General features: G+C 33.7%; 1 protein-coding gene across 1 annotated transcript; it reads right to left on the bottom strand.

Annotated features, from left to right (window-relative positions):
- Positions 1 to 1,590: 1,590 nt before the first annotated feature.
- Positions 1,591 to 21,127, bottom strand: LOC149779723 (uncharacterized). Its single transcript, XM_089938674.1, has 5 exons — positions 21,040 to 21,127; positions 13,729 to 13,811; positions 12,611 to 12,671; positions 8,606 to 8,706; positions 1,591 to 2,419 (listed from the first exon to the last, which is right to left on the bottom strand). Exons 1-5 carry the CDS (start codon positions 21,076 to 21,078, stop codon positions 2,215 to 2,217), a joined length of 489 nt encoding a protein of 162 aa, XP_089794800.1. The 5' UTR covers positions 21,079 to 21,127; the 3' UTR covers positions 1,591 to 2,214.
- Positions 21,128 to 27,649: the final 6,522 nt, after the last annotated feature.

The raw sequence follows: 27,649 nt of genomic DNA, 5'->3' as shown, positions 1-27,649 counted from the left end.
CTTCATAAAAAAAGACATCTGATGTATTTTAATACTTTTCAAATCCATATGGTTTAATCAACATGTGTTTATTTAATACATATCATAAGCACACAAAATCCCAACTGCACGTGGTGTATGCACATACAATAGCATTGTACATCGCAATACTTACGTCCTAAAATTTAAGATATTGCATGTATTGCTAATGGTTGTCGCTGAATACAGCGATTTTGAATTTGAAAGAGAAACAAACCAAAATAGCTACGGCAGCAAAAATTACTTTCTGACTAGACTACTACAGTTCTCTAGCAATAAACACTATTTGCGCGTATACGAAATTCATCTTAGTGGTTCAGTTTGTTTCATCACTACCTCAATCGCATTATTAATTTTGATTACATTTTCTACCTGAATGTAACAGCTGTGAATCGCAAAATTGGAATAGCATTTTCACAACTCCTAAAATCTTTTGCTATATTGTAAATATCATCACAATGAATGTCAATACTGTTTTCGGTATCGACTCACAACAAAATCACTTTACCTATGTCATCTTACATGTTTGCTATATCTTTCATGTGGGTTCGTTTCTCCTTGTACCTGGTATAAAATTTTTGAAGGCGTTATCTTTTTAGTAAGATAGAATCTAAGTTATATGTATTGCTCCACAATGGTTTTAAGTGGCTTAATTACGATTCTAATTTTCATGTGTATGGCAATGTATTGGTTCCAAAGCATATGTTGCATCTCTTAGACCTGAACATTTGAAACTAAAAGGGCACACGCAATTCGCATTTCTAATATTACAATTAGGAAATGTGCCACGAGTCTTCTCTCTTAGAAAAGAGGATTGTTTGAGTAAATGCAAAATAAGAAACACATTGATTACTAATGCTTTTTTATAGGATTGAATAATGATGAATGTATATTTATCTCCATTGTTCGGAGTTTGTTTGGTATTAACCTGCCGATAAACTTATATTGCACCAAATCGACCTTTTTCCAGTGCCATGTTACGAAGAAAGTCTGAACCTGTATGTTTTGTTTTTATTTTTTTGTTTCAACAAGATTATACTTGCCCTCTTCAATTAATCTACATTTTCTCGCCTGTTACAACGACGTTATGATAAATATTTCCCGGTTTCAAATGAAGGATGTCTTTGTCTGTCTCTTTTATTTTGTAATTTTTTGACACTGTACTATGACTGTAGTTATAATACGAATTTCAAAATCTGACTGCAATATTAGGCTTGCGCTATTAGACTGCTTACATCATATATACACATCAAGGAAAACTACATCACCTTGTGGTCTTGCCAGATCTGCTTTGGTCATTGCATGTAGACACCAACTTTCATCATTGTTCGTTTGACAAATAATGAAAAGTAAAGTAAACCTCTCACCTGCAATGAAGACTTCCTAATATATGGTTCTGGAAAGCGAAGCGCCAATCAAGAAACCTTTTCATCGAAATTATATTTTCACCAGACATTGATAAAAACTCGGGTTGTGTAATCTGATGCATATTGTCTGACAATACCTATATATGCATGTTTCATGCTTGCAAATGCGTATGACTGACACATAGGAAATTAATAAAAAGACAAATTATCAAAATGATTGCATTTATTTAGTTATCAATATACATAATGTATGAGCACAGTAAATGTTTATTGAAAGCTGGAAATCAATGTTCTCATGAATGTTTGTATGTCAGCATTATGCAGACGTTCCTTTAGTTTTATTTTATTAATATAAAGTTCTATTGGAAATGAAATAGTGGTCAAATCCTTATATATAGAGTACTTTTAATATAGAAATGCATAGTCTAAAATTAAGCATGTTTCTCAAGATATGCTGTGATTGACTTCCGGACACGATAGTATCAAAGAGAGTGAAAACAAATAAAACAGGAGAGCTTTCCTTATGTAGACAATTAGTAGAACAAAGGAAAAATATTAACATATCTCGCAAATAACCAAGTTAAAATTTCACTAAATATATTACATAAATACGACTGCTTATTCATCTTTGAAACAGAAACCATGATAGAATCAGTCCAACAACGTAGGCACTGTAGAATATAAACTAAAATCTCGTTCCATGTGTTCGTGTATCCACTAATGTATTGCCGACAAATTGTATTATGAATAAGTAAAATCGAAACGTTCTCGTTTTCATGTATTAATATATGTGTTGTTTAATGGTTTATTTGTCTGTGCTAGTTCTTTGCTATAATGTAATATTTCTTTTAGATATTAAATACAGCTTGTTGATAATATTCCATGAATATCTTCTGAGACGATAGTTCCGTGCTAAAGCACCAATTATGCTCAGTAAGACAGCAATTTTTCCAAAAACATCCTCCAAAGAAACTCTTCTGTTATCATCTCTTAGATATTTCATTTTCTCGTCCTCTTGCTGGCTCTTAATGTCTCTGCCAAAAGAGAGAAAGTTGAAATTAGTTTATAAATTAATGCATTTCTGTGTGTAATTTAAGATATAAAAGCTCATACAAGAGCAAATTATCTTATGGCAATTGTTCTCAACGAACATTGTAAAATGTAGCTCTCTAGATAGATATATAGCTACAAATTTAACCATAAATAAAAAAGTATTTATTTTGCCAAAAACGAAATGTTCTTGTTCAACACTAACAACATAAGGAAATGCCCCTACCCAGACTGATCTGTAATCCCTTTCAGCTATATCCTAATCCAACATTAGATTCCTCTAGTAGGTTACACTGATTTTTGTTCAGAGTGGATTCTATTAATATGTCACCTGGAAGTTTGAGAACAATGGTGTCATAAAGAATTTTGGGTGTTTGGAGGCTAGTAAAGGTACTTTTCCAACTTAAGCAAGAACGAATCATATATATTTTTTGCGGATAGAAAGAATGAGTAGTGATCTATTGAGACCGTTTGAAAATCAAGTCACAAACATTTTTAGAAATACACTACATGCTGAGAGTGACATTACCACTCCAATAGCTAAGCTACTGAGAACTTGTAGAAATGCAATCCTGCAAGTTGCCCCTGGTCTATAATACGGTTCGTCCCAGAAACTGTTGAATGCGGTCACGACATTACGAGAAGAAAAAAAATAAGGTATTGAGGACTTGAATCATACGGCTAGAAAAAAGCATGATATATACACGCAAGAGTAGATTCTTTTGTCGGATTCTCATACAATACATTATTCGTAATGGATGAAGACCTCTGCGGTGGCCTAGTAATTAGAACATCCGCCTCGGACGCGAGAGGTTGCAGGTTCAAACCCTGGTCGAGTCATACTAAAGACGTATAAAAATTGTACTAGCAGCTGCCTCGCTTGGCTTGCAGCATTAAGAGGTTAGTGTTAGGACTGGTCGGCCTGGTGTCAGGATAAAGTGACAAGGTGGAACATCATGCTACATGTCATCGGCATTATGCCCCAGAGCAAAACATCACTAACAATTGCCACACTGCAGATATCGTAACGATATGACTGACAAATGTGCTTAAGGTACATTCAAAATTCAAATCATACACACATAATTGATGCTGCATTTGTACTGAAAGAAGCAATAAATAAATACGCATAGCAAGGGAAAGGATATAAAATACTCGTAGCTTCCATTCTTTTCGTTAAAATATTTCGGCAACTCGATTATAAATTGATAACATTAGATCTTTCGTTCTCTCTAGCTGAGCAATAAATCAAATTGTTTAATTGAGTCGTGTTTGTGCCTGATACAAATTTTAGCATTCACGATATAATCAAGTCCAAACCATATTCTTCAGCATATTATTGTGATATGAATTCTTAACAAATTTCAAACTGGCTTTTGCAGGAGGTCCATTAAGCAATGGTTTCGCAGGTTTTGCTTTCTGTGTAAAACATCTGCATAATTGATTCAACTTAGTAAACATTTTTAAAAATAAAACCTTATGATTTTAAAACAATATTTCCTTTAAGCATATTCTATTATTGAAATTGGTACTCTGCTTGCTATCGACTCTTGTGCTTTTGTGTATAAAACAGGGTACAGTGTGTACATTAAACAAAATTTCTTAACTTCATCAGTCCACATTGCAAAACAAACCTGCTCTTTGAGTGTGTACTCGTCTCCAGAAACAACTTTAAACTTCTGTTTTCACATGTACGTACGATTTTCAGTTTTGAATGTAATGATTTCATTATAATCGTAATACACTGGTTTATTAACAAATAGCAATTCAAAACACTGTACAAGTCAACACTGATATTAGCCCTTGCAAATGAGATTTTAACTTTAATTTACTCTTCCGAAACCGCTAACATTTTTTATGTTTAAATTGTGTAACGCCAAACCAAAAAACAATATGACATATTACTGTGTATGCAACTTGGACTGAGCACGAACGTGCCTACTAAACTGAACTAAAAGAAAGACAGCTTAACTCCAACAAACTAGTAACATATTCAAATTCCTAATACTGCTAATCTGTCCAAACATATCATATGACTAAAGCGTTGAATTGTTTAGCATGAAAAAATCAAGGTCATAGATACTGCCCAGAAAGGACAAGTTCAAGTAAACCCAAAATAAACCGAGCCTACAATGAGACAAATGCTGCAGACTTGCGTGCACTTAAACTACATACCGTGGGCAATTATAACTAAAGGAAAAACTCTTTGATAATATTTTGAGTGCCTATTGGAAAAGTTAAAACACCGGCAAGAAGAATAAGAGATCTAGCACCAATTGCCGTTTACACGCTTATAACTAACGTTGGTGCTTTAAAACCACCAACCCCACAAAAAAGAACCACTCGTCTGTTTTTACATTATATTGTCACTGTCAAAACAGAGTGATATGAAAAAAATTGTTTGTAAAATCTAACATATGACCATAACTGTCCGTATGTTTTAATGCACAGTATAACAAATTTCTCGACATCGTCCAAGGCACTGGATTTCCACTTGCACAAAATAGCATACATGACTATAAATTAACGTTCACCGGAAGATTAAAACGACAATTTTGTCACCACAAAATGGGAAATGGGTTTTGTTTTGATATACGCGTGAAACGCATGCGTCAAAGATGGAATATAACTGAATGACGGATGATTTGTCAATAAAATACGTGCATAGCGTTTTCAGATTCTGGTTTGTTTGCTTGTTTGCTGCTGGTTGTTAACTCTTCCATATCAATGCTGCCACCAGGTTTGGAGAAGAGATAGAAAAAATGACTATTTTAATTGCTATACTTAATTAATTGTTGCTACCTACCAACATTATACTGCACAAAAGACCTTTGAAACAAGTCCTTAAGGAATAAAACAAAGTGAGGTAATGGAGGAAAGGTACAAACAACAAATTTAAAAGCATGATTTTATGAAAAGTGCGTAGCAGCAGATCGAAAACACAACGAAGTTACATCACCTGAATATATTCGAACAACAATATGAAGCGAAATAACTTGATGTAAATAAACATTTCACACGAGTTCATCAACAAACTCTAACAAATAGAACTCAGATTTGTATGTGAGCTAAATACACGACCGTCCATCAAAATTACATCAAATGCATATGTCCGTTTACCGTCGAGCATGTGACAGTCCGAAAAAGGTGTAACAGGATGAAGCCCGAATTTGATTAGATCTACCGGAGACTCTTAACACATTTTCGTTTATTTAAAATGGGATTCAAAGATAACTTATTATTACAAGAAAATGATGGGCAGAGTTCAACCAGCGATACAACAAAACGATACAGTTCCTCAGTGCAACTAATCAGAGCATGTAACTACAGGAATAATCAAATGACAATATATGGATGGAACGCAGACAAATAGAACTGATATATAGACCTATCACTAGGAAAGATCAATTCATTGAAATTAGAAACTAATGTGATATATGAATATCACTAGGGACGATCAAATCATATCATTTAGACGCATATGAACTATACATGGCTCATTGACATATATGGTGCGTGTATAATTGATTTTCGCTCATATAACCATGTTGAATAATATTCACAATATATATATATATCGTATCGTCTAGTCGACGATCACAACGATTCCGGTTCCAAAGCGTTCGTCTGACGGCCAAAGAGAGACTAAGCTTGGTCCGCTCCTTCCAGTTTGCCGAAGGATCCATCGTGAAACCTCATTCCCTTACAATTCGTTCGTTTCAAACCATTGGTCACTCTTTGCGAGTAAAGCAGTTATGTTTTTCCAGACAACAGCATCGACACAAATAACTCAAACGTGTTGTACATGTGATGCGGTAAAGAGCGAATACAGTGATATATATTAAGCAAGCCAGCACATGAATAGACTGCGTTATACGTATGTAATAACAACGTTTCACATAAATCTGCCTCCGACAGGAATAAATGAACTGGATTGTGAGCTATCGAACATAATGCATCTTTAATTCATGCAACATGCAACTGAATTCAGCTTGTCTGTTCATCTATAACATGACTAACTTGAAGCAGTCTATTTACAATAGCATGGTTTTTTTGTGACATAGGTCTGACTCAATAAATAAATAATATCGCATAACTGGATAACAAGAAAGGATACACTTTAAGGTCTTATATCTCTCCAGAGAAGAATATCGTATTGTGATAATGCAGCGAGCATGTATTTTATAAGTACCCCGGTTATGACCAAATCCAAGGTTAGTGATCTCGATGTCAACGGGTTTCTTACTGCAGGCACTGAGTGTGCAGCACCATGTGAACCGAACTAAATATTTTGAAAAGATAGGGTTGAAAATAAAAGCCTCTCGTAAAGTTGGGCGCGCCAAAGAAATCCGAGCTTAGTTTCGATTATATGCCGAATCGATATATTACGTACGATTGCGTGCCATAAGCGTTAGACAATCTATGTGGAAACCAGTCGATGCAATGGAAAATAAAGTAATAAAGCCCACGGCAACAGGATTTAAACCAAATAAATTTTGGATCGAGTAAAAAGAGCGAGCACTATCTTTGCTCATTAATGTGATTTTATGAAATGAAAGTCCTTCAACGGCTTTCTGATACAAATTACACTGTCGAGGACATGTAGCATCATGACCCACTCAGTCACATTATCCTGACACCAGATCAACCAGTCCTAACACTAACGTCTTAATGCTAAGGGACAAGCGAATCAGCTGCTACTACCATTTTTGTAAGTCTTTGGTTCTACTCCGGCGAGGTTCAAACCCAAGACCTCCCACATCTGAGACGGACGCTCTAACAGCTTAGGCCATGAGCTATATGCTGCTACGCTGCCAGCTCTTCCAGCCTTTACTAGCCTTTTGAAGTTTTTCTAGCCCCTCCAGACCATTCAGCTATAAATATACACAACCGGTCAACGTATTGCATGGAATAAACGTTAACGATGCTAAAATATGAATATCTCCTAAATCATGACCAACATATAGAAGCACACCAAACATTGCAGAAAAAACATCTATGAAATACATGCTACTTTCTAGTTTCTAAATATATATAAAGCCTTCATAGACGAATTGCACCAAAACTGATACTTTTCTTTACGCAAACACTATACAATTTTCTAGAGTTTTAATCAAAAGGAATGAAAGAAAAACGGTGTATAGGTATGAGGCATTTGAAATGCAGATTCAAATTTAACTTCAGCATAAACTACTACTCATCCCTATGGCTGTAGTACGTCGTGTACTATAGACTCTACCTGACGAGATACAAGAGATAATTGTGCCTGTATATGACAAAATGCCTCCTATAAATACTAAAATAATCGTTCAAGAACGAGGGGTAAAGTAACCTTGTACATCACGATATATGGGTGTATCTCTGCAAGCGACCTACGAAAATACTCATGTATTACTCAGGCACCATTAGAAGAAAAACAAAATTAAACTATCCTGGGGAACTCTGTACGCATCTACTAAGTCAAATGTACAAAAGTGTCCTAAAGCATAGCCAAATTATTCAAGCTATTTTATATCTTATTCCGTGACAACCAACATAGTTCATATTCAGTTCTCTAGAATGCTGTCAATGTACGTAAACTGAGCAAAGTTTTCAACGTAGGCATGAGTTGACAACAAACAAGATGACAACAGTAATAGTTACAGAGATAAGCAATACCCGTTTATGAATTTGGTCCTCATATGGTCAATGAGCAGGACGTTTTCAATAATATATTAAATGTGCATCCATTTAATTGCATGACGTTATTTGCAATATCGTTATTCTTACTAAATGGCAAATACGCCAAAGACACGAAAGCTTTTAAGACCATGCATGTGAATATGAACTGATTAGTTTTCAAGGACTTGGCACATATATGCGATATGCTTGGAGTCTCAAACCAAACGCTGGAACAAGCATCAATCTCTACTTAATTCGTTACCTAACATGAAAAACTTTCATTAAATATTATCGAAAATCATCTATGTATAAATTAATGTCAAATTATCAAGTTATAACTTTGTGAAATAATTGGTTTCGTCAAACATCTGTGTGTATACGATTTTACTGGCTTTATCAGGAGAATGATAAAAAGTCAAAATAATATTCTATGACGTCTACATTTTGGTAAATTAAAGGTGTATCCATTCATTCACTAGAACATGATCTCCGTTGAATATTTGATTTACCTTGTTACTATATCCTCCAAGGCAAGTGTAAAGTTGGCCTTATCTTTGCGGTCTGTAATATGACTATCATACTCCAGGAATGAGTAGAAGAATTTAGGAGCCTATAAATCAATAGGATATATATATATATATATATATATATATATATATATATATATATATATATATATATATATATATATATATATATATATATATATATATATATATGCATATATAATTAAGATAATAAATTAAGTAACAGAAAGAAGCGAAACGAGCAAGTTTTGTATTATTTAACAAGTAATTTAATTCTCTAAGTTATTAAATCAAGATGTTTCAAATTCGTCCAACTTATTGTGATATGTCATCTCAAATCGAGAGTTTAGTTTTAAATCCTTCTCAGGTAGGGTTAAAGTCTATGAAAAATGGTAAGTTGTTTGAGCTTGCCAGACATTATAATCTCTGTGGATTCAGGATTTATAGATGAAAAGGGCTGTCGGTTTTGGAGGTCTGTATTTGGTCTTGGTAGGCAATGAAACAAAAGAAAAATAATTACAGCTAAAACAAAACAGATGATCATAGATTTAAGAAAGATTAAGCATCAGATGGACATGGAAAATGGAACGTGATGGAAATGCAAATTCAGAAAGAAGAAACGAGAAGAGAAATGTAGACAGAGAAGGAATGCAGATTCAGGAGAGAAATAAGAGCGGCACGAACAGATCGAGAGAAAGAGAGATGAAAAAGATATGCATTTGAAATTGAAATAGTTGGAACTGTCAGACGTAGCATATTCCCCCCTTTACACAAGTTCAGGCTTTGATGTTGGCTAATATTCCCTTTTCAGGAAAAGGAAGTTAATAAATACATAGTTCACTTTGTTAAAAATGCTGAACACTTTAAATAGCCATGACGGCATTGGAATTATTATAAAGTATGCTTTATGACAAATCTAGTGAAGTCTACACATCACTGTCGATACAATAAAGTTCTCATTATGACGTGGTTAAAGAATCCATCTTGAAGGATTATGATTTATTACCTGAGGCATATCGAGAGAAATTTTTGGAAATGTAAAGAAGAATCTGGACACACCTATCTTGATTTGGAAGGGAGAAATAACAACTGCTTGATAGGTAGTGCTCAGCCAGGAAGGTTAATCAAGATTTCGATAACCGCAGACAAAGAATATTAATTGAGGAGGACAACAATAACGTCTATAATAATGTCAACGCATATCTTGATTAGCAAACGGTGGAAAATGCTGCTCTTACAACTGATGATTATTCCTTCATTAAGAACGTTTCATCTGCCAAAAAGGCTTTCTCTCAGAGTTTATGTTAAAACAAATCATCTTAGTCTCATACAATTACATCCAAATCTCAGTCTGGCACAACGGATCTAAATGAAACATCTGATAAGACCAATAAGAAATCGTTATTTTTCCTATGTGCACTTATTGTAAGAAGAAAGGGAACATCGTTAATAATTGCTACAGGATAAAGAAAGAGCTATTACAAATGCTATTAGTTTGAAGAGATCAAGGTCATGGTCTTTTATTGAATGCAATAAATTTTGCTATCAAATAATACCCAGTTTGATTATATTTTGGAGATTCATGAACCGTTGATAAAATGAGCTTATAAGAGTCTTTTGTTAAATGGTAATTTGTCTTTATCTGAGACAGGGAAAGATATCTTATTTGGGGAGGTGAGTGCGGCTTTATTATGTTTTTGTCATTTGTTATCAATTGAGCATCATAATTACTTTCCGAACCTCTGACTGTTAGAGCAGGACCTTAATCAAAAACCTATAGATGATATTCACTTATTATAGGGAAATGACCTAGCTGGGGATACGATTATGGGTAATCCACTTGTAACTGACAAGACTTGTTTGGGCCGAAAGGTTAATCGCATCATGATTAAAATTCCTGATTTGTATCCTGCTTGTGCAGTTATCAGAAATATGGAAGAGGGAGAGAAAGAGAACTCTCTTCAGAATAATATTAATCAGGATATGATTCCTTTAGCTGAAACATAGATTGGCTAGTATTTTGATGAGGTTAGCTTCTGTCCCGTATTTGTCATTCAAAAGTACTGATGACAGTGATCCTTCCTTTGCTACTCTATATCTCTATTCTAATTAGTGTGACAAAAGAGAAGCTCTTGTTCAATAGGTACAGGTTCCTGAGATCTCATCTTTGTTTCAGACGGCTATTGGTTAAACTGAAACCACACAAGTCTCAGCTTATTAGTTTGCTGCAAATTGGGTAATTATGGAGACCGGCCTGAGGTACCCGCTGGTGATGAGTAGTCAGTGAGCTATCAATTTGTTCTTACTAAGTCATATAGACAGGACATTATTGGTCTAAGCCACAAAGCTACCTTGGCTGATCATGTAGAAATCAATAAAAATATCACAATTATCACAAGACCTTGAATATTTTTTATTGCCCGAAAAGTAATATTTATATTTGTAAATACTGTAGATCTTTTCAAACATGTCAAATGATAGAAAAACCCAATCAGAAAGTATCTAAGGTTGAGATTCAACCAAAATCTCCATTTTGCGGACCATTTAGCAGAATAATGTTAATCTGTGTCCGTCTCTTACCTAAGACCATGTCAGGCAACCAATCCTTCTGGATCATAATGTATACGTCCTCAAGGGTACCAGAGGCGATCACTTAGAGAAATATTGTGACCAAAACCTTTGTAAAAGCTTAATTGAAGGTGCTTAATTTTGGTCTTTCCAATTCTCTCCAATGCGATAAAGGGCCAACTTTTCTTTTCTGGACTTTTAAAGTTGTATATGAATTATAAATCCATCATTTGAAATCCTCTCCCCATCACGGTGAAATTCAAGGATGTTTGAAGAGGTTACATCAAACGTTTGAAACATATTATTCAGTCATATTCATTTATACATGAAAAGATTGGGATTGGGATTTTTAGATCAAGAATCATTAGTTTTAGTCATTAGAATTAGTTGTTGGGTTTACTATTCGTATACCATTGTAATTATTAGAATAAAAGCTTCTTTAAAATGGAAATTTGAAGAATAACTTTCTTGAACCTGTACCTGATTTCAGATATAAATTTCATATATAATAATTCTCCGTTAAAATTCAGCGTTTAAGTGACATGAAAACATCTAGTTGAGGTAATTGTGACGCATACATCGATGACATCACATACATCGATACCTCTAAAGGTCACGAGGAAATCATTCAGAAATTCTTTTGATCAACTCAATGATGCGAATCGCAAAATTAATTTAGTTAAAAGTTAGTTTGGCCTTGCTTTAGTTACGTTTTTAGGACACAATGTACGGCACAGTCAAATTAAACCTCTGGAGTATACAATCAAATTTACAGTGCTAGTAAAGAGCGACTGATGCGAAATTTGCACATGGATGGGTATTATCTGAAATTTTGTATCAAATTCGTCCAGAGCTATTGAACCGGACAAAGTTGATATGTAAGAAATTCAAATTTCCTTGGTGTGAAAAAAGTTATGAATCTTAAAACAAATTAAAGGTCAAACTTCAACGCACACCAGTTATTTTAGCTTCAAATTTCAGTTAAAAATTGGTTGGTGAAAAATTAATTCAAGGAGAATCATATAGTGGGGATCATTCGGTGTGATATTTTCTAAACAAATAAAGAAGCACAAGAGAAATTAAGGACATTTGGTGTCGCTAATGACTTTGCAATATTTTGAGTTATATAATAGTTCAGAAACCATTTGTTATATTTACTGATCACAAACCCATTACTTTTATTAACAAAATGAAACACAAATATCAAAGATTGTTGAGAAATCTTTAATTACAATAAACTGGTTAAAGAAATCCATTAGTCGCGAAATCTCGTGGGCTGTTTGTCCCCACCAAACTTGCATGGTTGACCTGTATATGATCTAACGCGATATGAGAAGACTGTTATTTTAATGCATTTATACATGCATAAGCATTAGTGCATCTATTATTGGAGTGACGAACTCGTCGCTCTTATCTTACCATTCTCTTCATGTTAGCGTAGTAGGCAATCTCTTCCTTAGTCATGTTGTTAATTGCTTCCCTGAGATTGAAAAATTTATAGAAATTATATATATATATATATATATATATATATATATATATATATATATATATATATATATATATATATATATATATATATATATATATATAAGTGACTTTAAATTTCAATACAATTTAAATTTCAGTGACATTCGAATCCCGGGGAATCCCCCGATTTTCCGTTGCGACTCTATGGTCACAACCTTCAGAATCAGAAAAGAAGCAAAAGAACAAGTTTTTTAAAACTTAACAATTTAATTATCAAAGTTATAGATGAAAAATATCAGAGAAACATTCAGTATTATGAATCAAAATCAAACTGGTCCTAATTACGGTTTTTGACGGTCCAAAACGAATCAAACGTTCCTTATAAATTTCAGTAGAGCAAATGTACTGGTCCTCAAAGAACTGTGATGTTGTCAAGATGGCGTAGTCTAGAATTCCTTCGAATAATGTATAACAGTTCCATAATATTGTGATAGTCCAAATAATAAGCATTTTTGCTTCCACGGACCACTCCAAACATGTGTTTTCTCTCTAGAATATCTAAAAACAACATAAAACACGTCTGCAGACGTACAGCAGGAACACAATCAGTGTGAATGACTCCAAAATTCAAACAATTAGTATTTATAACAGTCAAATACATAATAAAGATAATCATAGGTCTTGTGCAATATTAGTCTCCTCACAGATTCAAGTCTCGCAGGCCAAATTTCGCTAAACATATTTTGTACACATTACATCCATAATAAGGCTTTTAAACAGGAGATGAAATCATGTACCAGGAGTTTACAAGATATAAATATCCATAACAGGTTAAACATTGCGTTCGTCTATTTTACATTTATCCATTGATACTATAGCTTTAAAATCAAGGTAATGGTAAAAATATGCCATGCGGAAATAAAAGACTATAGCTGTCATTTAAATCGTTTCCCTAATTTTTCATGATAATAATTTATGTTAAGATTGTTCATCTCCTCATCACGAATATTTACACAAGACGAATGTTTATATGTATCTATATTCTTTGAATAACTAAATAAACTTGCACTTTAAGACTCTTTTCTTTGCGCCAGGCCATAAACATATCATCTTTCCATTCCTCGACGTACTCTGGTTCTTGTGGAATAACCTGTTGATAGATGTAGTAAGCAATATCCAATGTTGATATCATTAATGAACATACTATTATCATAAACCAGATATCAAACTTCTGTATGTTCATGCTACTTAAGTTTTGCCTTGATACATCATGTATGCGTGCAATGTTATCTTTTTATCCGTATATATTTACATAGAGAATCTTACACAATCATGTTTGGTAGTTTGAGGCTTTGGTTGTTGAGAGTGGATCAGTGTTGCTGTCTCCAGCATTCCAGCATACTGTGGGATGGAGTATGGGTTATAACCCTTATTATTGGGTAAGTTTCGTTTATTCTGAGTAAGTAATAATTTAATATCCTTAGTTTACCTCTACTATAATTGATAAACGTAAATGGCACTTTTTTAAGAGACGTTTGCATAAAACTGTAATATATTAAACAAAACGGATGTATAACATTTTGTATACTTTTACATTAAAATAAGGTACAAATTCATTGCAGACATTCTGATTCACCAAATAAGATATGTCAATTTTTAACAGTCAATAATTGCTACTACTACTACTACTACTACTACTACACTGCTACTATAAACATGTTTACTACTCTTTTACACCTTATATAAATTATTACTTTGGTTACCAGGTGTACTACTGCTGCAACTGTTTATAAATATATTGATGTATTGCTCCAATTATTATCTCCACTATAAAACCATTAATACCGTTTGCTTGGGTTACTACTACTACAAGTACTACTGTTGATGCTCCTAACTACTGCCAATACTACTACTACTAAAATTGCTACTGCAAACACTATAATATTTTCCATATTTGCTACGACTACTAATGTTGTCAGCTTTACTAGTAATAATAGTACTTGTAAATTATCCAGCCTGCATGTGATGAAACGAAAGAAATTGTGGAATGTACTTATTAGTCTGATATGTTTGCCCATGACATTTGTATGTGGTAAAAGTTTAATACAATGCACACCTATACAAACGAAACAGGTGATGAAACAGGTATTGCCAGGTATTGACAAGGGTTTTATTTTAAGATAAGTTGCTACAGTATATAAATTCCTCAGTGAGTTCTTATACCTAATTGTTAAGAGTATTTGCACGTATAGGACTCTTATGTTTCTTGGCCAACTATTCTTATATTGGCATAATCTTTGCTAATCAATAACAATATATATGTATGTTGCAATGTATATTTAATTTATGTCGCATGTTTAAGGTTTGTCCATGAGCGTGGGTTGTAAACAAGGCCAGCCTTACTGACAATTCGACTCGGTTTTCCACTGAATTGTTTCTCGTCATAGGTCAAGTTAATATGCGTATTAATAGGAATGTCACATGTATAATTCATTACTGTTTTCGATCAGCTTGTGTGATCAGAGTTTACAATTGTATCAAATACAATTCAAGAAGTACTGATTATAATGATCTCCTACTCACGATCCACTGTACCTATTATAATCAGGTGATAAAAGACAATCACTTGTTGTCCAACAGGAACAAGATACTTAGATCTCTTATTTGTTTCGGATCGCTATTAGTGAAAAGAAAGCCACACAAGTACCAGATTGATCCTTAGTGAAAAATGGAGTTCTTATCAGAAAATGGAGACCACTTGAGGTGCTAGATGGTGATAAGTGGTCAGTGTGCTATTAAATTATCATTCTGAGATAATATCAACAGTAAATCCTTAGTATAAGATATGAAATTCCCTTGGGTGCTCATACAGGAGTCAGTATGATGTTCACATTCTAGATCATATGCTGTAAAACATCATCTAAAGCAGGAATGTTTGTACATGCAATATTTACTCGAGACTGATTTTATAGAACCAAGTACAAGTAACTGAAGTTCTCCATGCATTGTTGTGTCTAAACTAGATACTACTTTACAAATGTATCAAATGTATAGAAAAGCCAACAGTGTTACCAAAATGGGTTCCTGTTCAATGTCATGATTAGATGATTGTATCAATAGAATTGGAAATGCAAGATATCTCCCAAATTCTGAACTTGTGAACGTATTCTGGCAAATTACTTTCACAGATGGACATTTTAAAGTTGATATGAGTTCAGTTCTTTCTCTGATTGCTGAATTTAGTGATAACAACCCACACTCTTTCTGTAATGAAATGTGAAAATACAAATCTGAGTTTGTTGAGGTAGGGTTTAATGCTGCAAGAGCAATTCATTAGACAAGAGAAAAGATAATGCAGTTGCAGATGCAGTCACACGTGTATAGAAATATTATATTTCTTAATGTTTGTATCTTTATTTGTATCTTTATGTTATGCATATTAATTGTCTAATCATGATGAGCGCTATTCCTAAGACAACTTGAATTTAGTTGTAGAAATCGTGGTTTCATCTGCATATTTGACTCAGATGCAAAATGACGCCATATTGTCAAAAGTTTTATTTTTGACGAGGAGATGTGTGATTTAAATTTAATGCATATTGCGTGTTTCGATTTTGTCAATTTTTGTATGTCGTGATCAGAATTTACAATTGTGTCAGAAATTATTCGGGACTTACTTTTAATTTAAAATATTCATTGGAATTATTAATGTGCTCATTAAGTTTTGAATGTATCCGTCACATTGTAATTTTTGGGTGAACTCAGTGAAGAGATTCTGAATTGCATCATTGCGTTATTTCAGTTTATTCAATACTATTGGAAATCAATAGTAACATTCTATCTCACGATATCATAAGTTTTTTAGTAGCATCTCTGAATTCTCGTTTGGAATTAAAGGGAAAGAATTATGGTTCATATGATTTACAGTTTTGTTGACACATTATTGATACATTCTTTATATATATATATATATATATATATATATATATATATATATATATATATATATATATATATATACAACTTCAAATATACATTACTGTTCCAAAATAAAAACGCATTCCCTTCCAAATATCGTCTTTTATTCTTTTATTACATTGAAGAGTTTGATTTTCGTTTTGTAACTACTATTTATGTGTATCTAATCCGAAATAAGTATTAATTTCAAAAGTCCAAACGTTTTTGAAACATGTTATTTCGATAGTCCATTTCGGCATTGTGTCTGTCCTAAATGCTTGCATATGATACATGAAGCGATGAAGGAAGTAAAGGTTAATCATGGAAGCCGTATATTTCAGGATTAATTACGGAACCTATATTTAAGTACAGCTGATGTGAACTAATGAGATTATTGCATGGAATCCAGACGATTAACATTTTACTTTTAAGGCTAGAGCAATTCTCTAAATTTGTATGTTCAAATTAGGCTTCATTGATTATGCGACGGAGATTATGAGACAAAATCCATAAATAATGCAGCTTACTACATGGAAGCTATATACAATGACACACATCGAACATGATTTATTGCGTAAGGAGAACTAAAAAAAAAAGTACGCGTGGGTTAATGTTTCTGATATCTGAAAAACCTGCAGTTTCTTTACGTTACGTCGGCTTATAGTATACTGCATGACATTTCTGATTAGCTTTATCATTCATATCAAAGCAAATAACATCGGCTTTCTCCATGAATTAAGACTAAAACCAGTATGACCATGTTAGATTTTGTTGATGAATTTACCAAACATTTAGAAAAATGAGAAAAGAAATGAAGGAATGAATGAAAGAAAAGGTTAAGCGATCAAATACGTGGTATCGTCTTATATCGATATAGCAAAATGGAACATAATGGCATAATGAAGGAAAGCAATTAATTACTTTTGCTATATTAAAAGTTACAAAGCTAGAAAAATGGTGACATGTATGTCGTTGATGTGCTAAAAAATATATAGTATCGAAATGTTTAATGGTTTCTTTGTAGTTGACGGAGCATATTGCGATATTGCACACTTTATCAAGTACATATTGGTAAATTTGTTCAAAGGAGCTAAATGGAAAACAGTGCGAAACTGCGATATTAAATAGGAACGTAACCTTATTAGCGTTTACTCCTTACAAACTAGATTTTAAAGAGTGAATGAAGCTACTTGTATGAGTATGTTTTACTGATATAATCACGGGCTACTTTATTATTTAAGGTCTGGTGGAGGAACTGTTGTATTTTCAATTCAAGACTTGTCCGGAAACATCTTTTTTTTTCTAAAGATGAGGATACGCATTTTCGCAATGTAGACAACACGTTAGGAGTACTTGATTAGACAACATATTGTATTTAGAATGTAAATAATCAGTTAAACTCATTACATTGAACCTTGTGTTTTGAATGTTCACAACTTGTATACGTGTACCCTAACTTTACTTGATCACACATAACATTTGGAATATTTATTCTGTAGAAATAGCAGATTATGTTACTCCATTTATTTTCAATAATTGTTTTGTCATACATATGGAAGAACAATGCTAATTATGTAAGCCCAATTGCATAGCAGCGATGATGTTCCAAAATCTTGAAAAGTTTTAAACTCACTCTGTTTTTAATTGGCCAATTTTGAATCCCTATTAAAGTCATCAAGGTACAAGGGAGTAGCCTAGAATTCACCATCTCAGTACTACTTAAGTATATAGTTACCCAAGCGAAATGTTAAATTTCCATAGGCCCCGAGAGAGGGACCTATAACGTTAAATTAATATAAGTCACATAGCACATCGACCCTAGCTTCCACCTCCCCCACTAATCTCCCATAAGATGGCCAACGCACGTCCCCATAGTAAATCGACTCCCACCCCATGACCAATTCCACCCCTCAAGAAAAAGTATGTATATATTCGGAATTGAATATAGTTATATGACCTTCAAAGGTGACTATGCAGACAATGTCTGCCTGGCAAACAATCCAACCTCCTGAGCATGTGCACTCAAGCTCTATACTATTTACGGAGTTTACGTAACGGAACAGCGCGAGAAGAAAAGACTCAATGTAACAGATTCTGTTTTCCTTCAATAATGGGGAAACTAACAGTCAATACATACAAATGCACGTGCATTTGCAATAAATATCCATCGAAGTAGCAGTTAAAAATACCGATGAATACACAAGGAAGTTCGAAATTCATTTAAGTTATGCTAGGCATAATTCATCAAGTTGTTACCGTTCAGTCTGCATTATTATTCGTAATTAGTATTCTTTGTAACCAAACAACAAAGGTACTCTACCAGTCTAAATGCAATGCTAAAACAAAAATGTGTGCAAAAAAACAAGCAAGGAACATACTACGTTTGTAAAAACAACAGCAACAATAACCACTATATCGCAAATAAAGTAACACAGACAATATGCTTACAAACAAAGTAACACAGACAATATACTTAACAGTATAATATAACTTTTAAGAGATTCACTTGATTACTCATTGGCGGAAACACTATCCTGCATTTACAATTATGAAGTATGCACAAAAGGTATCGACATTTTACATCTCGTCTCGAACACGATGTAAAGCGTATGTGACTCATGAATGGCAAAACAAGCATATATACTAAAGAGTCATTTTAATGTAATCCATTGCACAATACTAATACACCGACAACGGTATAACTTCGATTCTATAAGCAAATTTTTTTTGTTGTTGCTGCTGTTGCTGTTTTTGTGGACTTAACTCCATTTTTGGTGCACATTATTACAATACATGGGTGCCATTATATATGGCAGAAGAAGAACCCAAGAAAACACAGGGTAGAACTGACATGTCAGTGTTGGCCGAGCATGAGACTCGAAACCATGCGCGCAGAGGTGACGTTCCAGTGATTTGTAAAGTCGAGCGCCTAAAAATAATGGGCACAATACTAGTAGCTATATTGGAATGGAGTGTAACACACATATATATTTGTATGCATCTCAGATTATATATATATATATATATATATATATATATATATATATATATATATATATATATATATATATATATATATATATATAAGAGACAAAGAGAGACAATGGTGTACATACAAGTAATATGAATAGCATACACTGAAGCATGCATAAACAGATAAAGTATACAAAGTATACCTTTTTATGTAAGACCAGAAGGAAGTTTCGAGGTCATAAGAATTAAACTTACTCACAGGTTTAATATACTGCATGAATGACACAAATTGACATGTGGAAAGATAATGTCAAGATTATCTAAATAACAGCAGCAAATAGTTCTTTAGTTAAAACTTAGTAATTTGCTTGCATATAGCTTAGTTCAAGATCATAATATTCAATTACAAAATTGATAAATTTATCAAACAATGAACTCACGAGGCAGATATATACTAATTAGATTGATGTGCCAAAGATGTATAAAAGGGATCATAATATTAAGTAATAAGGCTACACTGGTGCTCGCATTTAAAATCGACTTCATGAAATGAACGGGCGACTGCTCGATGTTAAAGTATTTAAACTGTAACGGTCACAAATAAGTAGTCATTTAATTGTTTCAACCACATTGCCTCCAGTTTATAATACATAAACAAACACATCCACACACAAATACACACACACACACACGCATATATATATATATATATATATAAGAGAAAAACGGACAAATCTGAAATGCAAATCTGATGAGAAACCAACCCAGCACTTCGGAGATCTAGCGACACAGTTTCCAGGTGTACAAAGCCACCAAAGACGATAATACAAGAAAATCCCCCAACCCCCTCAACAAATGCAAGGCACAAAACCGTAAGTAGTTTATATAATTTATATTATGTTTTCTGTGAATGTATATATAGACGAGATACAATTAAACTGGTTTGTCAGGTTTTTTTCTGTCGCGTCTATTATTTATATTGCTTTTGGAAAGACTGCTTAATGCTGTGTGTTTTTAATTTGTATATATTGTTTGATTCAGTATCATAACATGAAAGTATGTCATACCATACAGATCCTATATGTTAATGTTCATTTCAAAATTACCTTCTCAAATGGCGGTGGATGCGGGTGAGGACGCTTAATGTAAAATTTATTTTACAATACATCTTTGTGCATGACGTTTCACGGAATGGCAATGTTTTGTTCACTAAAACTGCATTTAGATTATGCATGACCTACTTTCCTTATGAGATGAAAACCGAAACAGTAGTAGATACATTAGGTAATAACATTAAAAGTTATACATTTAACCAGATAATATGCTTGTGATATTTCAGAAGTGAGTGGTATGACCTGAAAAATAGAGCGGTAGCTCGTTCATATCCACGTACGAATGTAAAACTGTCTAAGTCTGTTAAAGAGCTACACAATAACTGTGACTCTTACCTGTAACTCTGTCACCCAATACATTGCACTGTCTTCCATTGTAAATACAATTCTCTTCTAAGAGTTTACTGCCGGTTGCACAAAATAGAGATTATTTACGTATACTAGCTACAAAATCCTTGAATTAAATACTAGAGTTGGCCACTCCCCTAGCCCATTCCCCGCCCACTCAAAGGAAACCGCACAGTCTATAGCCATTGAAAACCTGCACTAGCTGTTTCATTTTGACTGGTCAACTTTGACAGAGGTATGCCTGACAAAATAAATGAGTACAGAAAAATAATCAACCTATTCGAGTGCTTGCATAAAAATGTATATAAATTTGCATTTCTGGTAAAGCTTACTTTACATACATGTCCGTTGTACAAGTTACGACAATGACCGATCTAAATCACCAGATATCACTCACTCACTGCAAAATAGTACTTTCATGTCCGAGCATCATCTGGACTGGCAAAAACAATCTTGCAAGGCACAGTGCGAGGGTGCATAAGAAGAGGCAGACAGAAAAAGAGGTCGGAAGACAACATTAAGGAGTGGATAGGCATGGGGTTTGGAGATTTCCAGAGGGCCATAGAGAATAGAAAAGTGGAGAGAACTGGATGTGAAGTCATATGTCGTGCCCCAAAGACCCCATGGGTTTCGGGATTCATGATGATAATGATAATGATAATCCTGAGCTTCGTACGAAATCAGTATGAGCCCATTCACCTGATAATCTGTCATCAGACATTATATATTTTGCTACCAATTTAAACATTTCCTTACATACAATGTAAAAGCTAAAACAATAATCAGAGCTGACCTCATTTAAATCTAGCTTTAGTACCTTCATTATCTTTTAAGACGTATTGACCTGTTGTGATAATAGCATTACCAGATTTCTTTCTTTCAAGAGCTGAGGCTCTTTAACCGGATACTCTGTCAACATACTAATATATTTTATTTACACTCTGAATATTTTCATGCATGCAATGTAAATGCTACAATAATAATTAAAACCAACAACATTGAAACGTTTCGAGAGTAAACGTTTTGGGGTTGGTTTCTCGCTGGCACACAAGTATATGAAGTGGTGGATAAAGACTTTAGAATCGGTGCAGGTGGGGGATTAATGAAATGTCATGGCTGCACAAATTACATCTCATGTCAAAGATCTTGAACGGTTTCGGAAAGAAGTAAAGATTTATATCATTAAAGCGTACATATATCATATGCACCTACTGCTTGTGATGTTTACATACTGTATTATCTGTCCTTATTGTGGTACTTTTGTCAGTTTTCGTGTGTGTGTGTGCGTGTGTGTGTGCGTGTGTGTGTGCGTGTGAAATCAACGCGAATGTTAGTTTGTATTATTCGTGTCATCGGCACCATAAACACAGTATTAGCTATATAATGCCAAGGAAACGGGAACCAAGTGCCTTGCCCAAGGGTATTCCCACTCAGGCGAACCGAGCTGGCCTGGATGGGTATCCCAATTACGGAACCCAGTCTTTCTGGTATGTATCTACAAGATACGGGATGCTTCTGATTGGTGATAGATTGTGTTTGCTTGAAAACCACAATATTATAATTTCCTGTTTTGTCTAAACATGAAAGTTAAATAAAAGTATCCGTTTCATTCTAAAGCCGGGAAAGCAAAAAGGCACCGATTCAATTGAGTGCCAGGAAAAATACAGGCATTCTAAGAAGAATACAATGGAGTTTCCTAGGTATTTGGACAGTACACACAATCGCTTGACTTAGTAATAGAGGACGATGATTATCATGGTACAATTTGATACGAGAAACCAAGTTTCATAATTAATTTTACAAGACTCTTTCACGTTGCTAGATGTAGAACTAGATAGTTTGCGATTGTTAACAATTTCTAAAGTGCATTTCAGAATTAAAACAGATGAGATACAAACTTTTAAAACACATTGTGCTCCTCTTCAAACCAAGTACTCTCTTAATTTCTTAATTTGTCAGAGAATCGTCTAAACGAGAAGAAAACACAAAGTTTCTAAACAATAGCGATAACCCTCTTGCGCTATAAAGGTGATCGGATCCATATGTTAGTACTTCTGACAGACGTTTTTGAACCATCTGAAAGCATAACAAACATAAACGCTTAGTTGTAGCATAGTAGTCTTGGAAACCACCAAACATTTGCATTGTAAAGTTAACCATGATATTCTGTACACATTTTAGTCATAATTATATGTGATGTTGTGAAACTGCGATAAGTAGTATTTATATAAAGGTAATGTAGTAGGTTAGTTAAAACCATTAATGTTAGTTATGTACTACACCGCCTGACATTATTTATTAAATATCTTGCCTGCATATTTTCGGAATGTATAATAGTTTCGACTGACAAGTTCTGAATGAAACTTAAAACAAATTTAAGAGATATTAAATTCAAATTGCGCTCGACACACTTTTCAACACACCCCACCCGTTAAATTATCATAATCCCTAAATTCGAAGCCTTAAATTATATCGCAAACATGAAACAAATTGTCTTGTTAAAATGTCATCTGTGAGCACCAGAGTATATTTTCTTTTGAACTCGCAAAAAACAACGCTCGCAATATTTACCGGTCCGTAGTAAGATAACCAAAAATGTAATCGCTATCCTATAAAATGACTAGGCTGCAACATTCATGAGTTACCATAAGAAACATACAAAACCCAGAATAAATTTGCTTTTCGATATTTCCTCAGTTCACGAATGTACATCTGGAAGACGATGACTTTGGTATGATTGATTATATACGTTCTGGCTTGATTCGTCTCAATATTTTTATAACATCTTCAAAGTCACAGTCAATTATGCATGATAATTTAAATTGATATAAAAAGTATTTATATTTTCAATGTTTTGTGTTCTCTACCTTAACACATTAACGTTTATAATGATTTTATTTTCTTGCATTCTAAAATAATTTAGGAATCGTTTTATCGATGTATTGATGAACATCATGTTTATTAAGTATTTGCGGAGATATGTTTAATATCTGCAAGAAATTATTTTCATCATATCAATATAGTGTTAATTCTTCACGTATTTTTGTTATGAATTAGCTATTTCGATATGTATACCTTATTTTAATATTATTTTTGAAAATTTCCGTTTTCTTCAACATTCACTTGAAACTTGCCAAATGAACGACTGTATCTGATAAAATTGCATGTTGTTTCTGGTTAGAACTGGTGTCACAAGAACGAGTAAAGAAATAACATAACAATAGCAACGGCAATAATAACAACAACCAAACATTCAGGTTCCACATCACCATGAGTCTAACGTTTACTCAAGTTTTATTAATTCTCTAACTTATGTTTTCCGTTTTCGTGTTATTGTTACACGCATAGATGTATTTACTTGACCGAGCTGTTGTCAAAACAATGGCGCGATTCTCGTTAGAAGTCATAAGTTTACCCCAACTTTCCAAAGACTTCCATACAACTTCAGTTGTAAATTAGAAAGCCCGACGTATCCATTCTATAACTAAATTTTACTCTAATTAATGCAAGACCACATATAAAACAAACTGCCAAATATCTATCAACCGCATATCTGCATGGTTTCTCTTCATCAGGTTCCGTACCGCCAGCCGTTCACGCCTTAGAAACTAAACATGCATCCCTTAAGACTGGGAACTATTTTAACTCCGCCACCTTAGGCTAGTCAATATATGCTTTCCAGGCACGTTTAGCCAATATAACTACACCCCATTTGCCACCATGGCTACATAAACGGTATCTGCTCAGTCCCTTCTTTTTTATTCCTTTGTGTAATTTACCGGTTTCCATCCGTAAATACTGCCACTGCAGTCACACCACGAATGTACACCACTAGATTTTAACATGGACTATCTTACTCCAGGGAGATTCATGCGGTTTGGTCCTGAATTCACTACTAGTGAACCATGGCATAATGGAAACTCACTAACACTTCACTCCGTGACATTTCCTCCTAATAACTGGCTAATTATTTCGGGCTTGGAATATTTTCATTGCGCTAAATTCCAATGATAACACAAGCAATCACACAAATCTAAGAAGTCCTTATATCGGGGCGCTATAACCAAATGCGCATACTCCATATTTATTACATTATCATACTTTGAACTTGATTAGAGTACATTTGTAGTATTTATCGGTACAATCTGCAAACATGTGTGTCTGTTTGACCACTAAAGTGGATTTTTGTTATCTGTAGTCTGCGTCTAATTTCGTCACTGTCTTGATTAGGCCATAGATTTCAACCGCTGATTTTATGTTTTGCTCTCAGTGTATTGCTTCAGTACCTTAATTCAGAATCTGAACATTTCCTTTTAGCCTTTTCATCTCCTCGATATATCTCCTTTTTAAACTCGTATTATCTTCTCATCCTATCGGTTACTGCTTACCATACTATCGGGTTTATTACATTCTTTTTGAATGACGATAGATGATCTTTGCTTTTAATATTCGTATACGTTTCAAAGACGTTTTAACTTGCTGAGTTTAATTGTCATTATGACTCTATGGTCTTAAACCAAGTAATATATGAAACAAAAAACCAACACGTTCTGTTCGCAATATTTGTTTCACTAGATGTATTCACTTGCGTTTTTCACATTTCACCAGAGACACAAAATAATATTTATGATTTTAACATCTTGGGAATTTTCAGTAACTGCTTGAATGAGATTAAGTTTAATTTAAGAATCTTTTATGTGTATTGGAATGCAAGAGTGAATTCACTGGCTATATTTATTTTGCCTTTTTTCGTTTTTGTTTGTCTCTAGAAAGTGTCCACATTCAAACATTCTTATGTTTGTGCCTTGACGCGTGGTTTTGCTATCTAACCAATTCTGTATTTTCTTTCATAGACATACACATAATTTGCATTACATACCATTTTGTTTCTTACAGAACTACACAAGACATTAATTAGATAAAGTTATTACTTATTCCTAATTTCCGATTTAAATAAGGAATAAGTAAGCAGGTACTAATTCAGGATTCCACATTTTAGACATGAGTTTTTAAAGTATTTCTTGTTCCGATACAATAAGATATAAGTTATCACCTACTTATTCTCGATTTTGAAATGCTGAATCAAAACTTGAACACTTCTTAGAATAATCATATTTAGTAGTCCGCGTAGACCCGTAAACTAAGTTTTGACGAAAAAAGAAAACACGTCCTTCCTGAGAAATATGAGTGCACTTATTGGTACCAACTGCAAAGACATCCACATACTGCAAAGAGATCCACATATTGTGAACCAATTACATTAATATTTACAATGGCATAATCCCTTCCTTAAAGTATTTGGGTCTGAACCTCTCTTTGACAGTTTATGCTTATAGATCTGCTCCAAAAGCTGCAAATGTTTAGACACAACTCCTGCGTACGTAAATATTCAGAAGCAGTAAGAAAGCATAGAGGGAGATTGATTTTTAAGTCCAAATATGGAACTCCTTTTAGTGGGATTTTGACAAGGACCAATCTTTCAGGCTTCATTCCTATGGATCTTTTGACTCGCAAAAATCCTCATTGAGACGAATCAGACAAAAATAACGGTCCATATGTGTACCGACTATGAAGAGGAGGTGATAAGTGGAACGAGTCTATTGACAAATTCGGGACACGACCGTCTTAAGGGATTTCGATTTCAAACCGTCTTTGACTATTTTGGGGCAGGGATCTCCACCAAAAGTAACGAATTTTTATAGAAAATTCATTAAGGCAATTTCGAGGAATAGGAGACTTGCTAGATGGAGGTGATAACTAAATCGTTTAAAACTAACTTCAACTATTGGACCCTAAATTGTACATGGATCATTTAAGATTTCGTATGTTAATAAAAAAAACATGAAAAGTCATTATCTGACATACTTATAATGAAGGAGAATCAATTACTGTAAACCTCAACTGAGCCACCTTATAAATGAGTAATCTGGCTATTTGCCAGCGTTTCAGTCACATAATGTTACGCTTTGTAATGTTGTCCTCGAATTCAGGTAGACGTTACTGATTGGCTCAGTTGATATCTCTCTTGTAAATGATTGAATACTATTACAAACAGGGTATCATGCATTATTTATCATGCTGATAACTAATATTAGTACCAATGTGTAGGGTATTTTCTTTATTTTCACTTCTAAATATATATCGTATTCCCCAGATGTTTCGTCGCTAGTATCTTAATAATATGAATGTACATTTCGAAAGCGGCATTTTCACCTCATCACCTTAGAATGAATATCATAATTGTCACCAGTATGTATAATGAATGCATGTACGAAGGAGTGTTTTTCACGCAAAACTACTGATGATATGAGAAACTTTTCTTGACGTATGGGCATGTTCATAATTGTCATCAGAAGATGAACTGTCAATGTCAAGAAGAGAATATTTTATTAACTGATTTAGAAGATAAAGATTTGCATTTATGTTTCTTATTACCATAAATATATAGGTATGTTTAAAATGATTTGTCCTATATTACTGGTACTGCATATTGACGTGTAACTATAAAATAGAGAAATAATATTTTTCATAGTTTTGCACGTATTTTTCTGCTTTATTTCGTATTCTTAGAAGAAATGACTTCTACATAACGTTTAAA

The sequence above is a fragment of the Sinohyriopsis cumingii genome, chromosome 17, assembly GCF_028554795.1.
Source record: "Sinohyriopsis cumingii isolate HCF-2022 chromosome 17, ASM2855479v2, whole genome shotgun sequence".
NCBI lineage: Eukaryota > Metazoa > Mollusca > Bivalvia > Unionida > Unionidae > Sinohyriopsis > Sinohyriopsis cumingii.
This window is presented reverse-complemented; position numbering and strand designations above follow the sequence as displayed.